The 20,630-nt window shown below is 45.3% G+C and overlaps 1 protein-coding gene across 1 annotated transcript in view; it reads left to right on the top strand.

Annotated features, from left to right (window-relative positions):
* The first annotated feature begins 9,719 nt into the window (after positions 1-9,719).
* The window catches only part of LOC137525341 (uncharacterized), a 30,025-nt gene continuing 19,114 nt past the window's right edge, over positions 9,720-20,630 (top strand). Inside the window, exons 1-2 of the mRNA XM_068246395.1 lie at positions 9,720-9,775; positions 12,696-13,629. Coding sequence (XP_068102496.1) covers positions 12,750-13,629 — 880 coding nt within the window. The 5' untranslated portion in view covers positions 9,720-9,775; positions 12,696-12,749. The remainder of the gene's footprint in view (positions 9,776-12,695; positions 13,630-20,630) is intronic.

The following is a 20,630-nucleotide window of genomic DNA, read 5'->3' as shown; positions in this document are numbered from 1 at the left end:
GAGGTACCGTTGGTATCAGGCTAAGAGTGGTGTCTTGAGGGTCCGCACTATAAAGTGTGCGGAGCCCCTGCTAATGCAATAAGAGTGAGGGGTGATGAAAGAAGAAGAGGAGAATTAGGAGAAGTAAGAGGAGTTAGAAGAAGTAGTAGAAGAGAGAGAGAGAGAAAAGAGAGGGATCCATCTCACAGCTTGGTAATTAGAGAGTCATCCTTTCGTGTCCCTACCTCTCCCTCTAGGTTGTAAGTCTTCAGCAGGGTCCTCTTCCTTGTGTCTCCTACCTGATCACGCACCTCCATCAAAGCACACCCATCATATGGAACTGAGTAAACTTAACTTGCCTAATCTTTATGCACTCATCCAGTGACTTACTACGCATTTCCTTGTACATATAACTGTGCTGCGTGGTTTGGTTTTCATGTTTTCCTGTATTGTCTTATTGCTGTATGTCACCCCTAAATATTGTCTGTAACCTTAACTAATGTCCAGCACTGCGTAATATGTTGGCACTTTATGAATACAATAAAATAAATATATATATATATATGTATGTATGTATGTATGTATGTACACTCACCTAATGGATTATTAGGAACACCATACTAATACGGTGTTTGACCCCCTGTCGCCTTCAGAACTGTCTTAATTCTACATGGCATTGATTCAACAAGGTGCTGAAAGCATTCTTTAGATTTACAGAGTTCCCCAACCCTGTCCTCAAGGCCCACCAACAGTACATGTTTTGCAGGAAACCACATACAATCACAGGTGAGGCAATTAGTGTCTCAGTAGAGCTGATTAACTACCTCTGTGGATTTCTACAAAACATGCACTGTTAGTGGGCCTTGAGGACAGGGTTGGGGAACACTGCTTTAGAACTGTTGGCCCATATTGACAGGATAGCATCTTGCAGTTGATGGAAATTTGTGGGATGCACATCCAGGGCACGAAGCTCCCGTTCCATCACATCCCAAAGATGCTCTATTGGGTTGAGATCTGGTGACAGTGGGGGCCATTTTAGTACATTGAACTTATTGTCGTGTTCAAGAAACCAATTTGAAATGATTCGAGCTTTGTGACATGGTGCATTATCCTGCTAGAAGTAGCCATCAAAGGATGGGTACATGGTGGTCATGAAGGGATGGAGATGGTAAGAAACAGGAAAATTAAATACTCACCTTCTGTAATTTTCCTTTCCTGGAACAGAAGATGGCGGCATACTCCTGGGTTAGGCTCCTCCCCCTGACCCCATAGGACAGATTTGCTAATAAATTAAACAACCCCGCCCCATCCCCCCGCCATTCTCTTGAAAATCAGTATATCTCGAATAGACAGGAGGGAGGGATTCGTATGCCGCCATCTTCTGTTCCAGGAAAGGAAAAGTGAGTATTCAATTTTCCTGTTTCCTGGACACAGAGCTGGCGGCATTCTCCTGGGGCATAAAAAGATCACACAAGAGGGAGGGAATGCAAAATAAAACTATCAACTGAAGACAATACAGCTCTCCCAAATTCCAGAGTAGTGAGAGAAGCAGGATCAATATAATGCATTAAAAAAGTATGAGAAGACCAACTAGCTGCCCTACAAATGGTTTCCACTGATACTTTTGAAGAGGATGCCTATGAGGCAGCCATTCCTCTAGTTGAATGGGCATGTATTTGTTCTGGTACATTTAGACCTTTTATTCTGTAGCTCTGCTGAATTATCTTTACTAGCCAGTTAGCAATGGTTCTTGACGTTACTGGATATCCTTTCCTACGACCCTGAACATTAATAGAGACGATCTGAGGACCTGAATTGAACTGTCTTGTCTAAGTAAGCTCTCACACTCCTGCCTACATCCAATGGGTAACACTCCTGGTCCTCTGGGAAAGTTGGCAATGTTAATGTAACGAAAAATCCGCAACGCCGGATGGATTGCGGAAATATGGTCGCATCCAATCCGGCAAGCGGACTCTCCAACGCGGGATGCGGAAATTCGTCCGCATCCGCTGCGCAAACCCGTCTGAGCACTCTGCTCCAAACTCACCAGCATGCTGCTCACCAGGGCTCTGCCATCTTGCCTCTAGGGGGCGGGCGCGCACGACAGACACGCCTTTATACTCTTAGAAACCTGGAGGTCAGCTGACCTTTTAGCCTGCTCTGATTGGTTGCTGCCTGGGGTGGAGACTTCTCTCCCAGGCAGTATATAAGGAAGTGCTTTTCAGTCACACTTCGTCTGTGTTTGCGATACCCTGTGTCAGCACTCAGACCTAGTCAGCCTTGTCTCTGATTTTGTGTTATATATTGGTTTATCGCCAATATATACACATATTATACTGTTTTATTTATTGTGTATGATTCTTTGCCTGTCTTGATTACTCTTCTGCTTCCTGATTCTGTACTTCGCCAGCCCGTACCGTTATCGACTATTGGCTTGGTTTCCGACTATTCTCTTGTCTCACGTTTCTGTACTGCTGCTGCCTGATCTGTTGCCGAACCTCATTTTGTCTGACCTTTCTCCCTTCAGTGGAACGTCTCCCACTGTAGGGTTCTATCAGAGGCTTGCCTCTTTGAGACGACCGCCACTAGCAAACCCTTGCTGCTAGAAGTCGAGACTCCTCCACTCCGTCCTTTGGAGGGTCTCACACACAGGGTTCCCATTCAGAGGTAACCACACCTCTGAGGAATTACGGTGTGGTGGATATTTCCACAGACTTGAATTTACGCTGTATATTATTATTGTTGTCTGCTGTTCCAGCTTGCTGGTGGTTGTATCTCTGTGCCCTATAGAGATACTCTATTGTACCAAGCACCCTCTTGCATACGATTGTATCGTGTCACGCTATACTTGCATTATTGGTGATTCTGCAGATCACCATATAATCAGGTATAGCATCTGTATTGGTGATACTGCAGATCACCAATAATCAGCATAGCGGTGCTTGCTGACACCAATGGTTATAGTTAATTCTTGATTTATATGAAAAGAGGATGCTACTTTTGGAATATGCTGAAGTACTGGTCTGATTACAAGTCTATCTGGATAAAATTGTAGAAGGTTCTGGGAACATCCCAGAGCCTGTAAATCTGAAACTCTTTTTGCAGAAGCTATGGCCACAAGGAAGATTGTTTTTAGAGTTACATTCCATAAAGAGGCAGATTCCACTGGATGAAAGGGTGGACTCTTCAGGACGTCTAAGACCACACATAGATCCCACTGCGGGAAGGTTTTCGGGGAGGCCTGATCTTCTGCGCTCCTTGAACAAATTGCATTACCAAGGGGTTAAAGGCCCATCTTTCGTTAGTCAGTGCAGACAATCCTTTCAAACTCGCATCTGTTGTGTTCACAACATGCTCTTCCTGCTGAATTTGATGGCATAGTTGCAGATGGTGCTTGCAAGTCCACCAATAAAGAGAGTTCCTTACCGACAAAGGTAGAATGAACTTCTGTAACAGATTCCTCTTGTTCCATGACCTGAGAAAAAAGTTCTGAAACACTCTTAGATTCCAATGTACCCACGTCAACATTGGAATTACTGAAGAGAAAGTCCCCAGAAGACTTAGGCACTGTTTGGCTAGAATGGTGTGCTGCGACAGTACTGTCTTCACCTTTTGCTGAATCATAATGATCTTCTGTATGGGCAAGCATACCTTGTTCTCTTTTGTGATAAACCTGGCACCCAAGAATATCATGTCCTGAGAAGGGGTCAGCTGGCTCTTTTGAAAGTTCAGCAACCATCCCAATCTCTGTAACTCCTCCAGAAGCAGTTGTTGATGTTGCAGCAACACTGCCAGATCTTGATTGACAAGTAGGATATCGTCTAAGTAGTGAAAAAAACCCTTAAACCTTTCTGTCTCAAAGATGCTATCACAGGAAGAAGTATCTTCGAAAAGGTTCTGGGAGCTGTCGAAAGACCAAATGGCAGACTCTGGAACTGCCAATGTTTGTTGTTGATTGAGAATCTTAGATATTTCTGAAAGCTGCGTCTGATTGGTATGTGTAGGTATGCATCCGAGAGATCTATTGTTGACATCCAGTCTCCTATCTTCACCATCTTTATTATGGTTTGCAAAGCCTCCATCCTGAAATGTCGGCTTTTTATATGCTTGTTTAGGAATTTTAGGTCTAACACCAGCCTCCAACCGCTTGACGTCTATGGAACCAAGAATAAGGGAGAATATATTCCCCTGGACCTGTCTTCGTGGGAAACCGGCAGTACTGCTTCCACTTGTACTAGGGAGTCGACATATTCTTCCAAAACCAGACGTTTTTGCATATTCTTTGGTACTCTTGTTTCCACAAACCTTGCTAGTGGAGGAGTCCTCTTGAACCTCCACGAATGCCCCTTTTCCAGGGTTCTTCGAACTCAGGGATCGTCTATTGATTCCACCCAGTTCTTCCAAAAGTAGCGCAATCTTGCTCCTACAGGAGGTGACTGGGTGGACGTACCTTCAGAATGACTTCTGATTTTGTCCTGAGCTGAGGGTAGACTTAGGTTTTCCTGACTTGAGAAAGGATGACTGTGCACCCTTCCAGTTCTTGTTAAATTGCTTCCCTGGCCTATATGATTTTGCTTGCTGAAATCTTGTAGAAGCCTGCTTCCTAGATGTTTGCTGACGAAACGGACGAGTTTTCCTATCTTGGGGTAACAATCCTGATTTTCCTCCCGTCACTTTTGATATTGCGTTATCCATCTCTGGGCCAAACAGATGCTTTCCATCAAAAGGGATTCTGCACCAATTGTTTCTGGATGACTGGTCTGCTGACCACGGTTTTTGCCAAAGAGCCCTTCTTGCCGTTACGTTATGAAGCATTGCTCTAGCGGATGACCTAATGGTGTCTATGGCAGCCTCTCCCATAAAGTCACTGGTCAATTTTAACTGGTCCAAGGCTTTTATTATATCTTGTCTATCCTTATCGGAATTTAGAGCCATTTCAATATTTTCTATCCACACTTTAGCAGCTTTTGCCAGAGAGGTTAAGGCTATCGCCGGTCTGCATGCTGCCCCGGCTGCCAGAAACGCCTTTTTGATATCAGTATCCACCTTCCTGTCAAGAGGATTGGTGAAAGATACAGCATCGTCCATGGGGAGAGTCACATGACGTGCTAGCCTCATGATAGATGCATCCACCACTGGTGCAGATTCCATAACCTTCGCATCCTCATCACTCAATGGGTATCATTTTGCAAAGCGATTTGAAAGCGATGGTTTTTGATCTACTTTACTCCACTCTTTTGTAAAGATTTCTTGTTCGGCTGCCTATCCAAGTGAGGATAGTATTTTATCAGGTTCCTGTAATGTTCTTTTATCCTCTTCCCAACCTATCACCGATTTTTATTTCAGACACAAAAGCTGGGATCAAAGCAAAGTCGAAACCCATTGGCGACGGCATTGCCGAGGTTGAAGCTTCCTCTGACTGAGCCTGCTGCATTACAGAAGTTGCTTGAGCGGCAGACAGTTTATTAAATGATTCCTGCACTGCTTGCTGGATAAAAGACATTATTTGTTGATTGTCAGAATCCTTTTCTCTTCCTAATTCCATAAAACAGGATTCACAAACCATTTTATCCGGCATGGCCGGTTGACCACATGACCAACAACATGATTTTTCAGGCTGAACATATCTAGTAGCTTGGTTTTGCTCCACTGAAGATCTATGCCTCTGATAAGGGCTATGAGAATGTCTGTCTGATCTGTAAGATCTATAATCTGGAGAATATTTTCTAGAAGGAGATCTCCTAGAATAATGTCCACGTCTCGGGGAACGGCTCCTGCGGGAGCCATAATATCTACTAGAATAATATCTCCTAGGAGACCTGCTCCTACTTGGAGATCGTCTCTTAGAGTGACGCCTCTGGGGCAACTGTCTTTTCTTATCAGACTTCTTGTTTTGTTTCTTTGGAGACTCTTTTCTTGATGCTCTATCTTCTCTTCTAGACTTTGAATGAGAACGAGGCACATCAGAGGATTGGCTACTTTTAGTTCCCATGCTCCTCCTTCCTCCCTCTTGCGAACTGCGGAGACACAAAAAGATATGTTCCCACTAAAAAGATCCACATTGGATTCTAAGGGAGATTGCTCTCTTTTACCCCATGTGCAAAAACATACACTACATAGAACACCCTGGTGCTGAAAAATAATATAAGAGTGATACCATTACTCAAATACCTCTCCTGAGCATTAGAAACCTTCTGCACAGAATCCCCCATCTTTAAAAAGAAACCATACACAGGTATAAATAAAAAGGAATAATGCATATTACCTGTCCTGAAGGAACACTTCCATGCTCCCTACCTCCAAACACCAGGCTAGAGCTTGTCCGACCAGGCACAGTGAAAATGACAGGCTATCAAGACCCAAAACGTCTCCTGCAATGTTCCTGAGCGGTACCGCAGCTACCACGCTGCCACCCGCTCTGGCTGCTTCCGGTAATGACGCTGATCTCCTTCTGGTGTCCGGCCAATCTTGACGGAAGCCGAACTCTTGCGAGACCAGTGACGTCACGCCGTACAAGGGAGGCAGAGAGAGGGAGCGAGGGCGGAAGAATCTGCCATAGCAGACAGAAACGCCTGCTTCCAGCACCAGGGAGCGGCTGTAAGGGAGGTCCCCCTGCATATCTAAGCCCCCTTTAGAGGCCGCAATGCTCGCCGTGGGGCGGGAGAGGCTAAACCCACCCAGGACTGCCTTAAAAGAAAAGGTAAACAAAAAAATGGCAGATAACAAGAAAAAAATAGAAAAAAAAAAGCAAATCTGTCCATACGAGGACAGAAAAAAAGAGTGGGGGGGCGGGGTTGTTTAATTTATTAGCAAATCTGTCCTATGGGGTCAGGGGGCGGAGCCTAACCCAGGAGTATGCCGCCATCTCTGTTTCCAGGAAACAATGCTCAGGTAGCCTGTGGCATATAAACGATGCTCAATTGGCACTAAGGGGCCTAAAGTGTGCCAAGAAAACATCCTGCACACCATTACACCACCACCACCAGCCTGCACAGTGGTAACAAGGCACGATGGATCCATGTTCTCATTCTATTAACGCCAAACTCTGACTCTATCGAGACTCATCAGACCAGCCAACATTTTTCCATTCTTCAACTGTCCAATTTTGGTGAGCTTGTGCAAATTGTAGCCTCTTTTTCCTATTTGTAGTGGAGAGGAGTGGTACCCGGTGGGGTCTTCTGCTGTTGTAGCCCATCCGCCTCAAGGTTGTACATGTTGTGGCTTCACAAATGCTTTGCTGCATACCTCGGTTGTAACGAGTGGTTATTTCAGTCAACGTTGCTCTTCTATCAGCTTAAATCAGTCATCCCATTCTCCTCTGACCTCTAGCATCAACAAGGCATTTTCACCCACAGGACTCCTGCATACTGGATGTTTTTCCCTTTTCACACCATTCTTTGTAAACCGTAGAAATGGTTGTGCGTGAAAATCCCAGTAACTGAGCAGATTGTGAAATACTCAAACCGGCCCTTCTGCCACCAACAACCATGCCACGCTTAAAATTGCTTAAATCACCTTTCTTTCCCATTCTGACATTCAGTTTGGAGTTCAGGAGATTGTCTTGACCAGGACCACACCCCTAAATACATTGAAGCAACTGCCATGTGATTGGTTGATTAGATAATTGCACTCATGAAAAATTGAACAGGTGTTCCTAATAATCCTTTAGGTGTGTGTGTGTGTATGTGTATACAGTGGCTTGCAAAAGTATTCGGCCCCCTTGAAGTTTTCCACATTTTGTCACATTACTCCCACAAACATGAATCAATTCTACTGGAATTTCACGTGAAAGACCAATACAAAGTGGTGTACACGTGAGAAGTGGAACGAATATCATACATGATTCCGAACATTTTTCACAATTCAATAATTGCAAAGTGGGGTGTGCGTAATTATTTGGCCCCCTTTGGTCTGAGTGCAGTCAGTTGCCCATAGACATTGCCTGATGCGTGCTAATGACTAAATAGTGTGCACCTGTGTGTAATCTAATGTCAGTACAAATACAGCTGCTCTGTGACTGCCTCAGAGGTTGTCTAAGAGAATCTTGGGAGCAACAACACCATGAAGTCCAAAGAACACACCAGACAGGTCAGGGATAAAGTTATTGAGACATTTAAAGCAGGCTTAGGCTACAAAAAGATTTCCAAAGCCTTGAACATCCCACGGAGCACTGTTTAAGCGATCATGCAAAAGGTGGTTCTACAAAGTATTGACTCTGGGGGCTGAATAATTACGCACACCCCACTTTGCAGTTATTGATTTGTAAAAAAAATGTTTGGAATCATGTATGATTTTCGTTCCACTTCTCATGTGTACACCACTTTGTGTTGGTCTTTCATGCGGAATTCCAATAAAATTGATTCATGTTTGTGGCAGTAATGTGACAAAATGTGGAAAACTTCAAGGGGGCCAAATACTTTTGCAAGCCACTGTGTATGTGTATATATATATATATATATATATATATATATATATCTATATATATCTATATATATATATATATATATATATATATATATCCGTCTTTCCCCGAAAATTAGACAGTGTCTTATATTAATTTTTGTACCAAAAGATGTGCTAGGGCTTATTTTCAGGGGATGTCTTATATTTCTGTGAGCACAGGAGTTCCTGTGCTGTGTGTCCTCCTGCCTTCCTCACTGTGCCACCTCTTCCTCTGCTGGATCCACTTCTTGTGTTCCTGTCCCCCCCTTGTACCTTTAGTGTCCCCTGGTATCCCCCTCTGTACCTGTGTCATCCTCTATCCCCTGTCCTCTTGTGTCCCGTGTCTACCATGGGTTTCAGTAATAACACAAGTTTCTATATTTTTCCCCCTTACTGCCGCTAGGGCTTACTTTCAGGGTAGGGCTTATATTTCAAGTTTGCTCAAAATTTCTACTAGGGCTTACTTTCAGGGGATGTCCTAATTTCGGGGAAAGAGGGTGTATGTATATATATATATATATATATATATATATATATATATATATATATATATATATATATATATATATATATATATATATATATACATATATATATATATATATATACACACACTCACCTAAAGGATTATTAGGAACACCATACTAATACGGTGTTTGACCCCCTTTTGCCTTCTGAACTGCCTTCATTCTACATGGTATTGATTCAACAAGGTGCTGAAAGCATTCTTTAGAACAGAGTTCCCCAACCCTGTCCTCAAGGCCCATGCTTTGCAGGATGTATATATATATATATATATATATATATATATATATATATATATATATATATATTGAAACAAGTGCATGTTTAACCATAGTAGAGCACTATATTAAAACTGCATTATTGCACTATGTGGGAAGATCAAACACGTACAATTTTAAAATAATACAAAAATGAGGCTGTGATTTGGAATGCAGCACATAGGTTTTTACTGAGTTCGATTTTGCATGTGTTTTCTGCTATGTGGATTTAGAAAAATACATCGAAATTGGCAAAGTTTAACCTGTGAAATGTCCTACAGACATGAAGATAAGGGAGTTGTGCTGTGATTGATAATAAAAAAATATAATAATCATCATCATCATCATCATCCATAATATCAATAATAGCATTCAAAGGCTGACTGCATGATTCCACATGATTTTTGTGATTCCACAAAAAGAGCTTGCAGTTAGCTTATTCACCACAAGGTGGCGAGCTCACCTCTCCCCCGTGGAACGCACAGAAAGGAGGAGATTAATCCAAAGACAGGAAGTGATGTAACAGCAGGAAGAGAAGTTGCAGGAGGTGAGAGAATAGGCGGCTGGAAGAGGTAATTGTGTGAATCTTGTTATATATGGAGCAGAGCAGAGGTTTGGGGTGGGCATGCTTTGTTACAGAGGAGGACATAGTACACCTGTCACTATCCTGATCATCCCCCTTGATGAGATTTATATATAACCCCCCCCCCCCCAGCCCCCAACACTTCAGAGTTATGACTCTGCATGTTTGGGAGACTACCTAATACTGGGGGTACATCTGCCTATACTGGGGAGGAGGCTGCCTGTCTGATTTGGGTAAAGGGTCTGGGGGTGTTCTATTCTAACTCTATGTCCACTTGGATAGTGGAGATTGCACATCAGCACACAGGCAGCTAACTGGGGTTGAAAAGGTTAATGCTGCTGATGGGCATTATGGGGTTAATGTATGACCTGCATGACTTTGCACATGCTCAGTAGCATTTGTATGCTATTTTGTCGGGTATGCTAAAATGTTGAAACAGGCACCCTTGCCAGTCCTGAGAAGAGAGACTGCCTGATACTGGCTATCGATACTTGGGGTATGTCTGGCTATCTAACCTGGTAGGGGGGTTGCCTAATACTGGGGATACATCTGCCTGTATTTGAGGGGAGGATGCCTAATACTGGTGTACATGTGGCTATCTAACCTGGTTAGGGGTACTGCTTAATACACGGGTTACATCATGATATCTAATCTGGAGTTGGTGGGCTGCCTAATTCTGGGGATACATCTGGCTATCTGTAATGGGGATGGTGGGCTGCCTAATAGTGGCTATCTGTACTGGGGAGGGGGGTACCTAATACTGGGGGTACATCTGCCTTGTTGACTTGGGGAGGGAGACTACCTGATGCACCTGGCCTTTGTAACCCTTCAGCACTTTATTTGGCCCGAGGAAGTGGGCAGAGACCCACAATACGTGTTGCCTGTGCTTATAAAAAAATAATTATATTTGTACATATGAATTTATCATTATTTAGGTAAGCCACCTCACCCTTTTTCTCTTTTGTTTTAATCTCAGTTTTATACACACCTGGGTGCCTCTTAATGCCTTTATGATGGCTTCCCAAGTCTTTCAGATATTAGTCATCCACCAGACCAGCCACCAGTCAGACCACCCCTTGAGCTCCATTGCTATGTTATCAATGGCTGGAGTGAAATATGGAGAGATGTCTGAATTCTATACTGAAGAGAAGGGTGACTGTTTAGTGATATGAAGGGTGTGAGCAGGAATCCAGGCGCATGCATCTCTATGGAGAGAGCTTGCAGGGAGTAGTAGTTTTATTGTTAGGGTAGTCTGCCTTTATACTTGAGAATGATGCAAAGTATCTATGTAGGGGGTTAGTTTACATAATTGCCCCTTAGGGAGGGAGACATAGAGAATAATATAATCTGTGAATAGTGCAGAGCTGTGATTGGCTGATCTTGTATGTCATGGAATACTGAGCCCATAAGATCCTCGTGGAGCAGCTCCCACCTCCAGCTGGTGCCTCACACGTATTCACACTCTCTGTGTTACCTTATCTCTGGATTTCCATCACTTCTTGTGCTGTCAGAGGTGTTTCATGTTTATCCCAGCCGTTATGGAAGGCAGGCCGGTATCTCTTCCCTGTGAAGGGGGACACTTTCCCTGATAGCATTTCCCAGCAGCTGTTCATAGCAACAGTCATGAATACAATGTTGTACAATAGAGTTGTTGTGGATCAGTGGAGGTCTCAGGGAGGGAGGTGCTGAAAGAACAGGATCTCTGCATTGGCCTCGATTCCTAAAGCATTCCCACATGTGGAAATACTGAAAACAGATGACTTTACCGACATCTAAGCAAAATGTGTATTCATAAAGGCTGTTTCCGCATGAAAAGCCGATATTGGCGAGCAGAGGGATAAATCACCGCCTTGTGCGGTGATTATGTTAATAAAAGTAACAAAATGCCCATTCATAAAAATTACCGCAAGCGGTGTGCGGCCGGGGATTACCGCTACCTCGGGATGTAGCGATAACCATGCGGAATACATACAAGTGAATGGGACAGACCTCCCAAGGAGCAGCACAGAGAGCAGCGCACGGAGGGACTCCGGCAGCTTCCTACGTTTCCTCATGCCTTCCGCCAGCCTAGAGCGGGAGATCTCCGCTCTGTTATCGCAACTGACAAAATTTTATGAATGACCACCCAGAAGTGTAAAGTACCGTGCGCAGAGTTTTCCCGCACGGATTTCATTAACCGCACACACTTTTATGAATCGAGGCCATTGTGTCCATTTTCAGCAGATGAAACAGGTGCACCATCTGACCGTATCCATTGTATCTCTCATGAGAAGAAGCCAGTGTGCAGTCAGGAGCCACTGGTGTTGGATTGGAGGTTGGAGTCTGCACAAAGATGATGGCTGGTGGGTCACAGCTAGGGGGTGAAGCCAGGTAACAACGGGCGTGGCTGATAAGACAGGTACAGAAGATGGAGGCTGCAGCTGGACAGTGGTTGGGTGGCCTCTGCTGCTTCTGTCCTGGTACTGGCACTGTCCCAGCTGGGAGATTTTTTTGCTATGGCTCTTGGAAGGTTTGGGGTTAGTAGGTGATGGACAGGTAGGGTCAGGATATGTAGCTGCAGTCCTATCTGCCCAGATCATCAGCTGCCAGAGCCATAAGTAATGATAATTCATAGCTGATTAGCTGCAGGCCTCAGCTCTTATCTTCCTATATCTCCAGCTGTTCTCTCTTCACATCCTCATCCATCTACCGCTGCCGGCACTGCTGTAACCTCCCAGGAATGTGTGCATGGAGAGGAGGAGAGAAGCACCAGATGATGAGCAAGGCACACTGGGAGAGAGGACTGTGGTGCTGAATGTGCAGATACCACAGCTTATGGGATATTATCACCCCCTAGCTATGTATGTTGTTTTATGTGTTCTGTTTATTAGTGCTAATATCTTACACCTATAATTTGTTATCTATTTCAGAACTGAGATCTGACCTTAAAGAACAAATTACATGTCAGGAGTGATCAGCAGTCTATGGAGGAGGGTGACATGAGTACATTTGAAGAAGAAGAAGGAGAGACCTATGTGATGAGTGATCAGCAGTCTATGGAGGAGGGTGGCATGATGGAGACAATTAAGGAAGAAGGAGAGACCTATGTGAGGAGCGATCAGCAGTCTACGAAGGAGGGTGGCATATTGGGGACAATTAAAGAAGAAGAAGGAGAGGTCTATGTGAGGAGTGATCAGCAGTCTATGGAGGAGGGTGGCATGTTGGGGACAATAAAAAATGAAGAAGGAGAGACCGATGTGAGCAGTGATCAGCAGTCTGCTGAGGAGGGTGGCATGATGTGGACAATTAAAAAGGAAGAAGGAGAGACCTATGTGAGGAGTGATCAACAATCTATGGAGGAGGGTGGCATGATGGAGACAATTAAGGAAGAAAAAGGAGAGACCTTTGTAAGTAATGATCCGCAGTCTACGAAGGAGGGTGGCATATTGGGGACAATTAAAGAAGAAGAAGGAGAGGTCTATGTGAGGAGTGATCAGCAGTCTATGGAGGAGGGTGGCATGTTGGGGACAATAAAAAAGGAAGAAGGAGAGACCGATATGAGCAGTGATCAACAGTCTATGGAGGAGGGTGGCATGATGAGGACAATTAAAAAGGAAGGAGGAGAGATCTATGTGAGGAGTGATCAGCAGTCTATGGAGGAGGCTGGCATGTTGGGGACAATTAAAAAGGAAGAAGGAGAGACCTATGTGTGGAGTGATCAACAGTCTGCTGAGGAGGGTGGCATGATGGGGACAATTAAAAAGGAAGAAGACGAAACAGATGTGAGGAGTGATCAGCAGTCTATGGAGGAGAGTGACGTGATGAGGACTAGTGAAGAGGACATTATTACAGGAATGAGCATTGGTGAGTGATAAATGTATCTCCTTTAAAGCTAGTTACACACCAGGACGTTGCGTTTAGGGGACGTTATAGGGCACATAACGTGCCCCTAACGCAACGCCTGGTGCTCTCTGGTGTGGACATCGGAGTGAGCCGCGTTGTGCAGCTCACTCTGGCGTCCGTGATGCGTACTCTTGGACGCATGCGGCATCACGTGGTCCCGCCCGGCCAATCGCCGCACAGAGCGGCCGGTCCAGGAAGTAAACACTGCACGTCAGTGCAGTGAATATTAATTAGCCATGTGCCCAGCCTCTCTCCCCTCCTCCCCAACATGACTGAGCATGTGCAAACAGTCTAACGCGGCTTAGCCGTGCAGACCGCACAGCATGCAGCACATTGCTGCGTTACAATGTAACGCAACGTGGGCAGTGTGAACAGCCCACTTGTGTTACATTGCTGTGCGTTGGGGGAGCGTTACAGGCTGCACTAACGTGCGCCTGTAACGTCCCTGTGTGCAAGAAGCCTTAATGTCCAGTGCATATAAGCTGTGTGCTCTACATCTTGTCAGTATACAGGAGTCGAGTCTGAGGAAGGCTTCATAGCTGAAAGCTTACTCCTTTTCTTCTAAGTTAGCAAATAAATGGCATCATCCTGATTCAAAACGTCTTGCTTTCACTATTGCAATAAGCTAACTCTCTAACTGAATGACAAAGCTAAAAATTAGTAAGCTCTCTCTCAAACTGAGTCACTAAACTATTAATCACAGGTTCAGTAAATCTCAAATGAGCACAAATCATTCACAAAATACAAATACACAGCACTGCTCTCTCCAGCACAACCTCTCACACAGTGCTGAGTAACAGCAAGGAGATAATCCAAGATGGCATCAGCCTTATATAGGGAAGGGTGTGGCCAGAGCTCCGCTCATTCCTATTGGTTGCTAGGCACATTCTGGTAAAAAAAAGAAAAAGCACTTCCGTAATGGACTCAAAGTTGTAATTACAGCTGATTACACTCATAGTCAGAATTTGTAACCGCGGTGGATTACGGATTATAGTAGGCCGCAATTACAACTTGTCATTACAGATATCCATAAATTACAGGTCATTACGCCCAACACTACCTGGGACAGAGGAGGGGGCAGAAGGGAGTTAGACTGGTCTCCCCTTGAACCCCTGGGGGCCGCACCACCAACAACAGGCCTTCAGGGATTACTGCTTTAGTACACGGTAATCCCTGTCTGGCAGACAGCCAAGCAGGAAGTGACGCTCAGTTCCTGTTGGTGAAGCAATCATGTGCACAGAAGCGTATTGCTTAAATACCCTTCCACGCATGCGCATCGCGTCAAAATGTGGCGGGCAGTTTAAAAACACGTGCGTCTCCATAGTCTTACATGCCTTCCGGTCCGCCGCAAGAGCCGCACGGTAACGTAGGTATGCACTTGCATATGGGATGCGGCAAAAACGTTACTTCCATCGCATTGTGCCGCACCACGTTGGTATAGAAGACCCCATAGACTAACGTTGCCCTAGCGGTAGGCTGCGGTGAAAATGCTGTGCCAGTGTGAAAGGGCCCTCAGGCATCTGTAGTGAGGTGCACTCTGCCGCCGACTGCATGGTCCAACAACCAGGATACACATTCCACTACATGCTGGTGGGGGCTGGGATGGTAGTCCTGGTAACATAATGGAGGCTGGGGATCCACCATTGTGGCACCAAACAGCACATCAGCTGGCAGAAGGCAGCACTTTCCACCAACTGATAGGGCAGGAGCTGTTGGGCCAACAATCTTGCCATGCAGTGATTTCGGGGAGAGAGGCCTGCTGCTGGGTGACAAACTGGGGGGAGGAGACAGCTGATGAGGTCTGGATGCTGCTTCCTGTCTGGTGTGCAGAGGGGGTTGGCGTGAAGTGGGACTGGGAAGGCTGCACATGATGCACAGAGTGATGGATAGAGGAAGACGAGAGGGGCCTCTTGCTGCTGCTTCTCCTGACGCACTCTGTCCACTGCTGCCCTGTGCATTCCTGCCTCTCTTTAATAAATCCCACTGTACCATGTTGAAGGATTTTGAGGTGGGACATAATGCCCAGTGTCCCTAACTTGGTGCCTGCTTACCCTCTGCTCAACTGCACACCACAGAGGTTGCAGACTATGCAGGACTCATTCTCGTGATGAACAGTGAAGTAGACCCATGCTGAGGATGACCGCGACACACTCCTGCTAGTAGTAGCTGGCTGTTGCCCAGCATGGGACTAGGTATTTGCAGATGGGGTGACTGCTGCAGGCTGCTGGTCAACCTGCTCCTGTGTTTGGCTCTGCTGCTTCCTACTCTACCAGTGGAGCCCATGCCCCTAGACTGCTCCTGATGCACCATCCTGACTGATTGATGCATGACGGATAAACTATCACTGCTGCCTGTAGGTGAACCAGTTGGCATCCACAATCGGTTGCCCATCTCATCATCAAAAGACAAATCCTCGTCCCAGAACAGTTCGGCCTGGGGACTGGACAGACAAGGTGCATCCAGTGATAGGCCCTCCCCCTGGCCATGAGGCACCTCTGAGGTTGACTTGGGGATGACTTTATTTTTGGGGGGCTGTGTTATGAAAAAACGGGCCATTTCCTTCACCACAGTCCCCACCAGATCTTGGGTGTTTGGTCCCATTGTCTCCTCGAGGGCTTCTCCCCACATTCTGCCTCAAATACAATCCACGATAGAGGCTGCTGCTGCTGGCCAATGGTGCGCTGCACAGCAGTGTTCTCCCCAGAATTTTTTTTCCAGCCGGGGTGGTATGAAAAAGTAGCTGGGTGGTGGAAGGTTAGGTCGGGTGCCACTAGGTGGGGAATCGCGCGTGCCCCCCCCCCCCCCCCAATAAATTGACAGGCTAGGCTCTGTCTTTTGTACTAGAATCTCTTAAATCGATACTTAACTGAAGAAAAATTAGACTAGTTTACTTACCTGGGGCTTCTTCTAGCCCCCTGAAGTCCTTCTACTCCATGATCGCCATTCCACACTGCTCTGTTCCTTAGCCCCGCAGCTCCTTTATCATGCTCCTGTAACCAGGAGTGTTTTGCCCGCAATTTTTAGTTACTGCGCAAGTGCAAAATGCTACCAATCACGGGAATGTGAAAGGGGAGGCGAGTGACACTTGGCTGCACATGCAGGGTTCAGAGAGGAACACAGCGTGCGGAATGACTGCAAGGGAGAACAACAACTAAAGGGGCTGGAAGAAGCCCCAGGTAAGTAACTGGACCTTTTTCCTTTAACAGTTAGTGTCCTTTAAAATTCTAGCTACCCTTCTGCTGATTTGACAATGAAACTAGCAGCTTTTTCTATATACAGTGGGTTGCAAAAGTATTCGGCCCCCTTTAAATTTCTCACATTACTGCCACAAACATGAATCAATTTTATTGGAATTCCCGGTGAAAGACCAATACAAAGTGGTGTACACGTGAGAAGTGGAACGAGAATCATACATCATTCCAAACATTTTTTACAATCAATAACTGCAAAGTGGGGTGTGCGTAATTATTCGGCCCCCGGAGTCAATACTTTGTAGAACCACCTTTTGCTGCAATTACAGCTGCCAGACTTTTAGGGTATGTCTCTACCAGCTTTGCACATCTAGAGACTGAAATCCTTGCCCATTCGTCTTTGCAAAACAGCTCCAGCTCAGTCAGATTAGTTGGACAGCGTTTGTGAACAGCAGTTTTCAGATCTTGCCACAGATTCTCGATTGGATTTAGATTTGGACTTTGACTGGGCCATTCTAACACATAGATATGTTTTGTTTTAAACCATTCCATTGTTGCCCTGGCTTTATGTTTAGGGTCGTTGTCCTGCTGAAAGGTGAACCTCCGCCCCAGTCTCAAGTCTTTTGCAGTCTCCAAGAGGTTTTCTTCCAAGTTTGCCCTGTATTTGGCTCCATCCATCTTCCCATCAACTCTGACCAGCTTCCCTGTCCCTGCTGAAGAGAAGCACCCCCAGAGCATGATGCTGCCACCACCATATTTGACAGTGGGGATGGTGTGTTCTGAGTGATGTGCATTGTTAGTTTTCTGCCACACATAGCGTTTTACATTTTGGCCAAAAAGTTCCATTTTGGTCTCATCTGACCAGAGCACCTTCATCCACATGGTTGCGGTGTCTCCCACATGGCTTGTGGCAAACTGCAAACGGGACTTCTTATGCTTTCTGTTAACAATGCCTTTCTTCTTGCCACTCTTCCATAAAGGCCAACTTTGTACAGTGCATGACTAATAGTTGTCCTATGGACAGAGTCTCCCACCTGAGCTGTAGATCTCTGCAGCTCGTCCAGAGTCACCATGGGCCTCTTGACTGCATTTTTGATCAGCGCTCTCCTTGTTCGGCCTGTGAGTTTAGGTGGATGGCCTTGTCTTGGTAGGTTTACAGTTGTGCCATACTCCTTCCATTTCTGAATGATCACTTGAACAGTGCTCCTTGGGATGTTCAAGGCTTTGGAAATCTTTTTGTAGCCTAAGCCTGCTTTAAATTTCTCAATAACTTGATCCCTGAACTTTCTTGGACCTGTCTTGTGTGTTCTTTGGACTTCACGGTGTTGTTGCTCCCAATATTCTCTTAGACAACCTCTGAGGCCGTCACAGAGCAGCTGTATTTGTACTGACATTAGATTACACAGAGGTGCACTCTGTTTAGTCATTAGCACTCATCAGGCAATGTCTATAGGCAATTGACTGCACTCAAAGGGGGCCGAATAATTACGCACACACCACTTTGCAGTTATTTGTAAAAAATGTTTGGAATCATGTATGATTTTCATTCCACTTCTCACATGTACACCGCTTTGTATTGGTCTTTCATGTGGAATTCCAATAAAATGGATTCATGTTTGTGGCAGTAATGTGACAAAATGTGGAAAACTTCAAGGGGGCCGAATACTTTTGCAAGCCACTGTACATGGGTGGTCCCACAGTGGAAAAGAGGATTTCTGGGCCACATCAGACATCCCTCTTACACCACCCATGTATCTAGGCAACATGGAAAAAAAATCTTGATAGTTTCATTTTCAAATCTACAGATTGCACCTGGCTGCTGGTTGTAATGTGACACTAACTCACAGAAGATATTGCTGGTTGTGGCTGTAAAGGGGCCAGGGTGTCTCTCAGTAATCACTCTGTGCCTCTGTCTGCCCTTGCCATGGGTGAGTCTGTGGCCATCTGTACACTGGCTGTCTCCCCCCCCCCCCCCCCTCCTCCTCCAAACTGCAACTCCCTCACACCAGTGACACTCACTTCGTGCATCAATCAGGGCTGGGGGAGGCAGTAGAAGGACTGGAGAATTGTGGGGTCAAAGGGTCAAGCATCCTACAGTTCTGGCTGTCGGGGGCTGAGTTAGAGGCCCCCCTCCTCCATTAGTAGTAGCCAGCGAGATTACACACATACCCGCTGCTGCTGGGACCAGTACAAGGAGAGGAGGAGAGCGTCTGGCTGGACATGCCACAAACATCAGAGCTGCGCGTTATCTGAGAACAGGGAGAGGAGGACAGCGTCTGCAGGACCTTCCGAGAGACGCGCTTTGCTCTCTTCAGAGCTCATACGAGCTGCATGACGTCTCCTGCATTCCCTGCCCCTCCACACAACTGCTGGGAGCTGAGGAGGAAGGCGGAGATAGCATCTCTGAGTGACAGTGGCTGGCTGCACTGATACAGCTGCCTCTGATCACTAATAAATGCACAGAACTGGGATAATTTACCCGGGCGCTCAGAGGAGATCAGCCGGGCGGCGCGCCCTGGTATATGGCTCTGGGGAGAACACTGCACAGGTCAGGGGGGTTTGCCTGCTGCTGCCAACCACCACCTCGTCCTCTCCTTGCACAGGTTGTGGATGTGACGGGTGGGCCTTGCCTGCTGATAACCAGACAAGGATCCGCCTCATCCACCATCATTCCACCTGCGGCTTGGAGTGTCATCACCCTTGCTGTGCTTCATTGTGAACAAACATATGGGGGGGGGGGAGACTACAAATGTATTGGGGCAGCTGAAATACGAAAATAAATCAATTTACAAACTAAAAATAAAATAAATAAAAGTGAAATAAAAGGAAAATAAAAACAATTAAAATAAATGAAATGAAGAATAAAAATTACATAGTTATTTTGGTTGAAAAAAGACATACGTCCATCGAGTTCAACCAGTACAAAGTACAACTCCAGCCTGTCCCTCACATATCCCTGTTGATCCAGAGGAAGGCGAAAAAAAACCCTTACAAGGCATGGTCCAATTAGCCCCAAAAGGGAAAATTCTTTCCCGACTCCAGATGGCAATCAGATAAAATCCCTGGATCAACATCAATAGGCATTTCCTAGTAATTGTAGCCATGGATGTCTTTCAACGCAAGGAAAGCATCTAAGCCCCCTTTAAATGCAGGTATAGAGTTTGCCATAACGACTTCCTGTGGCAATGCATTCCACATCTTAATCACTCTTACTGTAAAGAACCCTTTCCTAAATAAATGGCTAAAACGTTTCTTCTCCATGCGCAGATCGTGTCCTCTAGTCCTTTGAGAAGGCCTAGGGACAAAAAGCTCATCCGCCAAGCTATTATATTGCCCTCTGATGTATTTATACATGTTAATTAGATCTCCTCTAAGGCGTCTTTTCTCTAGACTAAATAAACCCAGTTTATCTAACTTTTCTTGGTAAGTGAGACCTTCCATCCCACGTATCAATTTTGTAGCTCGTCTCTGCACCTGCTCTAAAACTGCAATATCTTTTTTGTAATGTGGTGCCCAGAACTGAATTCCATATTCCAGATGTGGCCTTACTAGAGAGTTAAAAAGGGGCAATATTATGCTAGCATCTCGAGTTTTTATTTCCCTTTTATTGCATCCCAAAATTTTGTTAGCTTTAGCTGCAGCGGCTTGGCATTGAGTACGATTATTAGATAAAAAGAACACAGAAACTGTCTAATCAAATAAAATGTAAATCATAATATATATAAAAAAATTAAAGTATATCAAATTTGAGATAAAAGATATAAAAAAATA

Source organism: Hyperolius riggenbachi, chromosome 7 (assembly GCF_040937935.1).
Source record: "Hyperolius riggenbachi isolate aHypRig1 chromosome 7, aHypRig1.pri, whole genome shotgun sequence".
Lineage (NCBI taxonomy): Eukaryota > Metazoa > Chordata > Amphibia > Anura > Hyperoliidae > Hyperolius > Hyperolius riggenbachi.
Note: the sequence above shows the minus strand (reverse complement) of the source record. Positions and strands in the feature narration are given on the sequence as shown.